Source organism: Danio aesculapii, chromosome 3 (genome assembly GCF_903798145.1).
Source record: "Danio aesculapii chromosome 3, fDanAes4.1, whole genome shotgun sequence".
Lineage (NCBI taxonomy): Eukaryota > Metazoa > Chordata > Actinopteri > Cypriniformes > Danionidae > Danio > Danio aesculapii.
The window spans coordinates 31,918,563-31,929,174 of NC_079437.1; the positions used below are offsets into that span (position 1 = coordinate 31,918,563).

General features: G+C 35.5%; 1 protein-coding gene across 1 annotated transcript; it reads left to right on the top strand.

The window, feature by feature from the left end:
- The first annotated feature begins 1,489 nt into the window (after positions 1 to 1,489).
- On the top strand, positions 1,490 to 9,481 carry rnf25 (ring finger protein 25). The gene is given in 13 exon segments (XM_056453714.1): positions 1,490 to 1,534; positions 1,989 to 2,060; positions 2,177 to 2,273; positions 2,786 to 2,853; positions 2,959 to 3,028; positions 4,906 to 4,977; positions 5,079 to 5,225; positions 5,457 to 5,546; positions 5,847 to 5,984; positions 8,687 to 8,915; positions 8,918 to 9,241; positions 9,244 to 9,405; positions 9,408 to 9,481. Coding segments are annotated over 13 exon segments (1,533 nt in total). The 5' UTR covers positions 1,490 to 1,517; the 3' UTR covers positions 9,455 to 9,481.
- The last annotated feature ends 1,131 nt before the right edge of the window (positions 9,482 to 10,612 follow it).

Below are 10,612 nucleotides of genomic sequence, written 5' to 3' on the forward strand. Positions count from 1 at the left end.
TTTTTAACAAAAGGTGATTTGATTGGCATGGATTTACACTGGCATCAAAAAGCCTGGTCCAGCAAACACGCTACACGCAGCAGTCTGATGTGTTCCACTGTTATCAAGATTTTTAATGATGGATTAAAATGACTTTATCATTAATGTATGCAAATAATAAATTAGCAATAAAATCTGATTTAAAATGTCCAACTGAGATATCCTTTCATTTAAATTTTGCATACATTTCCACCACAAGAATTCCTGTTTCCTTTATTATCATATTATAGTCAAAGGTTTTTACAGAGGGCATTTGTGGCATTTTTAGCTTTTAATAATTCAGAAAATTCTTGTACAGACCCGTAGCCTGGGGGATTTCAGGTGATTCGAAAGAAAGTTAATTTTAATACTAATTAGGCTATTGTTGTTACCTATGACTTTTCAAATGTACAGGGTGGGCCATTTATATGGATACACCTTAATAAAATGGGAATGGTTGGTGATATTAACATCCTGTGTGTGGCATATTAGTATATGTGAGGGGGCTTGTAAATAACTCATGAAAGAATAAAGTTTCATTAAAACCAAGCACACCATTGTTTTTTCTTGTGAAATTCCCAATAAGTTTATTAAGGTGTATCCATATAAATGGCCCACTCTGTACTATTTTACAAAAGAGGTAACAAAAATAGGGAAGCTCTACGTTATTATTATGTTTCAATGTATTATTCAAGTGGCCAAATTCACACTAGGGGAAAAGTTGAATGTGCTTTAACAGATTCCTTTTTTTCTAATGATATACGATGTAATAAATTTGTATTTTAAAATTAAATGTAGATCTGATGGTGCACCATTTCTTTCAATGAAATGGATGGAGAAAGGCATTTACGTGCTAAAAGATATTACTGGTGCTAATGGCATATTAAGTTTTAATATTTAAGATCGGCCATGAAGGCCTATGGGGTTACCTGGGGGGACAATCTTCACATTCGTCCCATCATTGCTTGGTTTGATCTGTCCTATACTAATCATTTTGCCTCATGCAGTGCTTAAAATGTCACTAAAATGCAGTATTTAAACCTCAAATGAAAAGAAAGTGAGGCAAATAACTGCAAAAAAAAAGTTACATTTTTAAGAGAAAAAGAACCACCCTTTCAAAAGGCTGACTATGGGGATTAATACTATGTAATAATATCCCTCTGGAAAAAAATAGTTTGGGGTGTGTGTAAATGCTGAAGATTTATGGCAAAGTGCAAAAAAAAAAACTCATTTTGAGGAAACGGCCTTTAAAAAATGTAACAAATCTACTGATACAAATTGACAAAGTGCGACAAATGATACATTTAAATCCGTATTTGAGGGCCCAATGTCTCGAAATGGACATTTGCGTGTTTTTAACCTGCAGTGTCTCCCTTTAATTATTTCACTTGACCTCTGAATCAAGTTTGTTAAATTGTAATTTCATTAAGTTCCCATCTGTTTGCTCTGCGTCACCTGACCAGTGTCTTGACGTAGACCCGTGACATCATTGGGCGACCATGGCTGCCGAGAGCGAGTGAGTATTGTGCTGCTGGTAAATACTGACAGAAAATGTGTATTTATTAATAATTCCTATATAAAACGCTGTTTGTTGACATGTAAACTGAACATATCTTATATGTAAGACTTAAATTAGTCGAACTGTACTGCTCACTTCTTAATGATATGCGAGAGATGACTAAATAGTACATACCGTGTGAGCAGTAATGGAAATACAGACCAAAAAGCACCAATAACAGATTACAAACTAGAATAGTTTGGTCCGAGGGTATAATCCATGGTTAAGTTGCTCATATTCAACCGGTAGTCATGGGCGTTGCATTATCAGTATCCAAGTAAACAACTGGCCAAGTGTGTTACTGCAGTCGCTGTGGTAAACGTGCTTTTGTTTCTGGTCATCTGATGTGTCATGCTAATGCTGTACTAGCACTAATACTAGAAATTCAGCTCACATTTGTTTTACTCCACAGTGTCCTTTCTGAAATTGAAGTGCTGCAGTCTATCTACTTGGATGAACTCGGCGTTACTCAAAACGATGAGGGGTAAATCTATTTGATTGCTCTTTTAGTTGTTTTATAACTGCTTGAGGTAATAATTTAGTTAGAGTCACCAGCTTATACAATAATCACTGTGTGATGTACACATTTGCCTCTGTTAGAGGGTGGACTGTCAGTTTGGTGCTCCATCCCTCCACTGCAGAAGACTGTCTCTCTCAGTTTGTTCGTCTGACACTCACAATGGATCTGAACTCTCAGGTTTGTTGGAAAAATTGGTGAAAAAAATTGACAAAAGAAATGTTTAATATTTTAAAATGCTGATAATTAGATTACGGTTACTTTTTATTGGATTGCATGATTACATATTATATACATTGTCGTTATACACAATGGCAGTAAAGTATCATTTATAATCATTTCTTTTCTTTTATTCATGTATTATTTGCTTTTTATTTGTTTAAAGTTGTGTATAACTCATAAAAAGCATATACATTTTGCCATATACTTTTTGCTTTATGAAGCCCAAAATCTTTACATGTCAGTATTCTAAAACTACTCAGAATGCAGCTTATTATTCCAGAGTGGTGAATTTATTAAGTTTTTGTATTTTAAAAAAATATGCTGCTACTTTAGTGCTGTCTATTACTGATTTGATTTTATTAGTAACTAAATTAGATTGTTATGGATTTAGGCTGGCATGTCTTGTATTAACTTGTCACTTCTTCAATCGGAACTTTGTACTAATGTTGTCCTTTTTTATTTACTTCCAGTATCCATATTCATCCCCTTATATCTCTATTCACAATCCACGTGGACTCTCGGATGATAAACTACTCAGGTGATTGATGATTATAATTAGAAGTTGTTAATTTGTTTAACTTTAGAATCTTTGGTTAACTTTTTTCTTTTCAGTGTTTTCACAAGTTTATTTTTTATTTTGTAGTTTACAGAAGAGTTTGCAGATGGAGGCGGAGGATTGCGTGGGGACACCTGTACTGTACCAGCTCATAGAGGTTTTATATCATTATTTAGTTAATAATATAATAAAATTATATGGATCCTTTTCGCATATTCTGGGCTTCTCAGTAGTGCAAGTTGTCATAGTTGGTAAACTTAGAGCGGAGTAAATAGGAGTACAACAAATTATGTATTTACAATCCTATTTGCTGAAATAATAAAAGAAAAATTCCACAATGGTGTTATCTAGAGGAAAAAGTTTGTGAGACTGATAATGGCAACCAGAAGAGGGAACAATGTCCCGCTTTCATAGATGCTGCATTAGAAACACCTCGCATAAGCGGTAATTAATTTGTAATTTGATGCAAAGATATATATAATAAATATATATATATAAATAAATATATATATATTTATTTAATATATATAATATATATATATATATATATATATAATATAATATATTTATATATATATAAATAAATATATATATAAATAAATATATATATATAAACATTTAAGGATTTAGGATTATGATGACCATTAAATGCGTGATAACAGTCATGTGAAAAGGGTTCATTGCCTCTATAAAATTTTGGGATCACAAAGTCAGTATTTTTTAAGGAATGAATACTTATTTAGCAAGAGTGCATGTAATCTGAAACTACGTAAGAGTTCAATTTTTTCAATAGATGCTGTATCCAATAGATACTTGGATTGTTTAAATGCGAAACACAAATTCTGACTATGGGACAATATACTTGGTCATGTCATAACTTTCATATTTCTCACTTTAAATACTGCTCTTTTGAAATGTAAAAGTTATCAAAATCTGCATGATTTCACAAAATATAAAAGGCATGATTCACCCATGAATTTTAATACTGTTGTCATTTACTCGCCTTTATGTACGAACCAGTTTTAATTTCTTTTGTTGAACACAAAATAAGATATTTTGAAGAATGTTGGAAACCAGTAGCCATTGACATCCATAGTAAGAACAAAAATACTATGGAAGTCAATGGCTGTTGCTTTCTGTCATTTTAAACATCCTTTTTTTGTGTTCAACAGAAGACAGAAACTCTAATATGAATAAATGGAGGATGAGTAAATGATAGCAGATTATTCGGTTTGGAGTGAATTGTCTTAACCAATCACTGTTTAACATTGGTAATAATTAGAAGAACTGTTTTTGAGGGATAAACCAGCATTAGCGTGGTCTCTAAAGGATCGTGTGACACTGACATTGCACTGCAAGGATATTTTCAACTTCAATACTGCGATGGAGAATTGAAGTTGTCTTCCATCACTCGTTTAACATGTTCTTCCATATATATGTGGGGTTTTCTGGCTAATTTGTGGGTTTTTTTTAACTGAGTGGCAATGGCATTACCGGAAGTTGTGTGGAAGTATATATTGTTTTATTATAGATTTTATTATAGATTTTATTTGTATTATTTGTGTTGGCATCAAATTTGTCTGTTCCATTTTTATGTGGAAAATAATACGTTATACTTCAGAAGAGTTGTCTAAAACACTATGATTTATTTTAGTGTCATTGTTACATTGTAACTATAAATTTAGGTACTAAGTAATAATAATGAACTGCTGGTACTTTTAGGGTTAGGATGTGTTTTGTGCTTAGTTGTGTGTAATTATAATTGATTGATTGAACTTACTTGCAATAGTAAGTTCACAGAACACGTGTAACAAGGACTCCATACAAAATAAGTGTTATATAAAATCATACTGGTCCCAAACATTTAAAAGGCACAGTGTATTAAATGCACAGCCTTGCTAAGCAGTGTAATAGTAAATGTTTTTTTTCTGTCAACTTCTGTAAGATGTGTATACAGCCCCCAAAGCTTTTCAATAGTAGTATACATGCGATTGTCTTGTGTCTGTCTCAAATATGTATCTTTCATCCTTTCAGAGAGCCAAAGAAATCCTGACTGATAGCAATATTCCCCATGGAAACTGTGTCATCTGCCTTTATGACTTTAAGGTGTGATGTTTTATTTGTCCATAAAAATATGCACTCAAGGTGTTCTGTGGCTTGTGTAAAAATCTTTATTAATGATTTTTTTCTTGCTCTGTTTGTGTTAGGAGGGTGAAGTGTTCACAAAGACCAGCTGTTATCACTATTTCCATTCTCACTGTCTGGGTCGCTACATCACCCACTCTGAGATGGAGCTGAAGGACCGTGAGAGGGAGCTGGAGGAGGATAAAACCAGAGACCGGACAGAAGAAGAGGTGAGGAGCCTTATTTTGTGTTTTTTATTATGCTTTCCATTCTATGTCAACAAGAAAATACAATGCATTTGCCTTTATAAAAACACATTCCTTAAACAATTCTGTTTATTACATAATTATTATATTTTGGTTACACGTAATAAAATATTGCAGCATATAAAGGTACTGATATCATTTCTATTCTCTGATAACATTTTAATTATTATGATTGTTTTTTTTTATTATTACCAGGAGTTAGCTGTTGTTTGCCCTGTCTGTCGAGAGTCTCTGACCTATGATTTGGATGCCCTCCTTTCCTCCCCTGCTCCAGTTTTCTGTCAGGTAAGATGCACTGTGTAATTCTCAGTGGACGCAGTGTTAGCAGTTGGGTCAAGCTTGACTGGCCTGGGCATGACGTTTCTCATTGTTAGAAATGTCAAGTGGACAAAGTCACTCTTGTGTTTCGTGCCAAGCAGTGGCTTTTTTTTTTACAACAGTGTGCCATTGTCCCATGTGCTGCCTCTTGTTATCTGACTATGCCAGGATGTGTAGTTGGAAAGCTCTTCACCCTTATGCATGCTCACTGGTCACATGCTCTGGATACACATGAACATTGTGTGTATTATTGCTTCACACTCACAGCAGGAGGATGCGGTCATCGGTGGGGAATTTAAAAAGAAATGGGAAGCCCTCCAGAAGATTCTGGAGCGACAGAAGGAAAAGGGTGGAGTTATTGACCCAGAAGCGGAGTCCAATAGATTCCTGATTCACATTAATGAGGTAAATACTAGAGGGAATAAAATGATCTTGCATGTTTTATGTAGTCTATGGTGTGGCCAAATTCTCTTTGCAGAGTTATTGAATACTATTTATTGTATACTTTTTTTAAGGCATAGTATTTAAGATTTCTTCGTTGTAATATCCCCAAAACACTAGAAACTGACTTATGTACATTTATCAAGTGTTTTGAGAGATGTGCAAATCCAGAGAAATAAGTTATTCCAACAAGTGACATGGGCGTCATGGTGGCGCAGTGGGTAGCATGATCGCCTTACAGCAAGAACGTCGCTGGTTCAATCTTCGACTGGGCCAGTTGGCATTTCCGTGTGCAGTTTGCATGTTCTCCCCGTGTTGGCATGGGTTTCCTCCGGGTGCTCCATTTCCGCCACAGTCCAAAGACATGCGCTATTGGTCTATTGAATAAACTAAATTGGCTGTTGTGTATGGGTGTTTCCCAGTGTTGGATTGTGGCTGGAAGGGCATCCGCTGCGTAAAACATATGCTGGATAAGTTGGTGGTTCATTCCGCTGTGGCGATCCCTGATTAATAAAGGGATTGGCTGAAAAGAAAATGAATAAATGAATGAATGGACTAGTGACATGCACTCTGTCCTGTCTGTGTCGCCATACTAATGACATCATCAATTTCTGATTTAGTTTTATAGGAAACAGGAAGACACCAAAGACAATTTAATATGTTGTGCACTTAATTTGGCTGCACAGAGCAACATTAAAAATGTATTTAGTTTGATAAAACAGTGCTGCTTCACCACGTGATCATGACTGCAGGAACAGAAAGCGGTGGACGGTGGCATGATAAAAGCACAGCTGCTTTAGGGCTGTGTCTCACTCATCTCTCATCAGTAATCAGCAACCTTCTGCCTTACTATGCTTCATACTACATAATAATAAGTTTTGAATACTTCAGCTCAAAGGTACTCAAAGTAGGGCCTGCTGGCCAAAGTTGGCCCATGGTAACCTTTGGTTTAGCCCGCCATCTCGTCTGAAAAGAGAGGGAGAAAGATGGGGAATGCCTTTGACAAATCGTCATTTTGAATTTTCTTAACCTTTTAAATGGGATTGTTTATGTTTTTACTATAATAAGGTCATTATAAAACATTACAAATGATACTGCACCATTAATTCATATGCTTTAAAGCAACATTTTCCAGTTATTTTTAAATATTAGCAAATAAATGAGGAAATTACCCATGACAAATTTGAACGTCATAGGTTGGGTATATTTAACTTAGGCCCATAGCCCTCAGTCAAGTTTTGTTTTTGGCTCCTTATAGGAAAAAGTTTGGGCACCCCTAGCTTATCCGTGAACATGATTTATGCAGGAGTCTGTAATATACACAGACACACAGTCATGTGAACAAGTCAAGACTCCTTATTAAATTTTAAATTTTCCATATCTGGAATTTTTAAAAATGATCTGATCTTTGACAGGTCTTAAACTTTTGTAAATAAAACTCAGATGAAAAACAACATATCGCACGAAATGTGCAAGACACTATCAGTAAAATGCTGTAACTGATAGCCAGCAGAGGTTTTAGCAGTTTGTTGGTCTGAAGCCTTTAGGTATGTGTGAATGCCTGTCTAAAAGCTAAAGCATTGACAAAATTGGCTCTTGTAACATGACAGTGATTTCATGAACACCCGCAAATCTACAACAGAACAGCTGGAAAAAATGAAGGTGTTGCAATAGTCAAAGTCCAGACCAGAACTCCTCCAGAAAGATCTGAGAGACTGATAATGTCCCACAGAAAATGATTACTTTAAGTAATTACTGAAAAAAGTGGATCTATAGGTGTCTGAATTGTATGGTGTCTGAGCATTGTCACCCATGGCCTTTCTATCTTTATTTAAAAAAAAAGATTTCATGTGATGTTGTTCACTGGGGCCGGTTGCACCAGCAGTGTGTAAGTTAAAACTTAGCCTCGTTGTGACTTAAAGGGACACTAAGTTACAACTTATACATTACTAAACATTTTGTGTTGCACCACTGGACTAATTTAAACGTAACACTACATCTCTCCCATCCCCCCCCCACCCCCCCTTAAAAGAAGTTTAATTTTCTTTCAGGGAGTGTTTTGTTAATTGTATTCATCAATTAATATGAGAATTTCTTCATCATTGAGTTTTTTCTTCCTATTCTTTTCACTTTCATGTGTAGGATATAAAATAATTCAAGGTAAATGTTTTGATATTTTTGTGTGCATTTAATTTCGCTGTATTCACGGCTCGCGCTGCAGGTGTGTGCGTCGTCCGTTGTTAGTGACTGACTATAATTTAAAGTGCTATAAAAATGTCATTATATTTTATTTCTATAGGACAAGTTATATATAGGTGCATATATAGGTGCATTAGTTGCAGAATTGTAAAGAAGTTTAAACCATTTGAATGCTTTATATTGGATATCACGTCATTCAGTGTGACTACGCATGACTTTACGAAGACCTTACGACCTACTAACTACGGTTTGCCTTAAGAGCATGTGGTGCAACTGAAGTGAGAACAAATTTAGTTAACTAGCTAGTAGTTAGTTTACATACTTACTTATTGAATAATATAATATTCATGCAAAAGAAAAATGACATTTCTGCATTGTGTACCTGACCTTTGAGTTCTCAATGTCAGTATGCAATTAAATGATTAAGTAAATAAATAAACGAACAAGGGATTTTCTTCTTCTTCCAGGCTCCTGCTAATCTATCCGACACACCAGGTATAACAGATTCTTCTGGTGCCGAATCCTCTCAGTCACTCCCTTCCTCATCCCCAGATTCCACTAGCGCAAACCAAACCTCTCAAAATCACCAAACTGCAGGCCAATCACATAGAAAACACACCGTGACTTCAAGAGAGGCCGCAGAGGAAGAGGGAGCCGGGAGAGGCGGACCAGCACGTCACATGGTGCCTTCACCTGGGTGGAGCGACTGGGAAAACACATACAATCTTCTGATAAGATTAATTCTGCAAACTCAGGCCCGACAAACACCACATCACAAGTAGAAAGCACAGCACAAAGACAAGCATGTGAACTCAGTGATAATACAGCACAGCTCAGGCAGCCCTTGACCAATGAAGAAAACAAACCTGTGTCTCAAGACATGCTGACTTCAGAACCCAAATGTGGACAAGAAGTAAGCCAAGAAAAGGAGTGTATTTCTAAAGAAGTGACTCAGACAATCTTACAGGAAGGACACCCGGAAAGGGAACATGTGGGTAGAGGAGACAAAACGGGGTAGTCGCGCTCGCACGGCATCATGGACACTGGCAGGACAGGAACTATAAAGGACCCGGTCACTGGGAAAATTCTGGGAGCACCGGGCACCGTGGAGGAGCATATAGAGCCAGAGAAGGAGGAGCTGGGCGGGGTCATAGAGGGGGTGGGGCGTATCGGGGTGGTGGGAGAGGCTACATCAGAGAGTGGAGAAAGAGTTTAGGAAAGAGGGAGTGCTCTGACAGTGGGAGAGGGGAGGTGCAGGCAGAGGAACAAGGAATACCTCCCGTTTCACCCGCTGTACCACCATCATCACCATCATCATTTCAGTGTCTGTAATAAAATTCTCCCACATGCAGTACACTGACACCAGTTTTCTGTTTCTGGCTTTTGGTCATGCCAATGTTGCAATTAGGAAGAAGTTTAACCACTGAGGAACATAAGAAGTTTCATTTGCTGAAGCAGTTGGGGAAGTGACAAACAACCTTTAACATTTCTTTAATATTTGTAATTAAATAGTAGTTCTGAGCATTTATAGGGTTATTTTGTTGTTGTTTTTCAGAAATGGTCAAAATAACAACATTTTGTATTTATTGTGATTGAAAAATTGGCAATTTCAATTCACCAATATGATTCTTAATTTAAAACATTGGTAATTGTGCTGTCTACAAAAGAATATAAACATGTCTGAAGACATTTACAGTTTATATAATTAAAAAAATGACATTATGCTCAAACACATCACATTGTAAATACAGAACAAAAAAAGTTTTCAAATGGTCTTAAAGTAGTTTCTGTATGTGGAAACTACTGAGGAAAATCAGTACAATTTACTCTGTGACAGTATCCAGTGAACCAGCATAAAATATGAGAGATTATTCTTCGAATAATTAGGATAGTTATAAAATCAGTAAATAAAAGTAATTATTATTATTATAAATCATTATTGATAAATGTAAATGTATTTATTATTAATTTTTGACACACATACACACACACATATATATATATATATAGACCCTATCTAATAGGTACCATATGTATGTATATATATATATGTATTGTGTGTGTGGTATGTATAATATAATATATATATATATATATATATAATATATTAATATATATATATATATATATATATATATACACCACACACATACATATATATATACATACATATGGTACCTATATATATAGATATATAGGTCTTTGACAATACAATCACCCCCAACCCAGAATACTTAAAACAGGCTTAGAAACGTACATGTAGAACTTTAAGGATACAACTTTAGAGAAAAAAGTTAATTGTGTCTATTTGTTTTTCATCATCAAGAGCAGGGGTGCCCAAACTTTTTGTTATGAAGGGCTAAAAACCAAACTTGACTGAGTGGCCGTGGTCG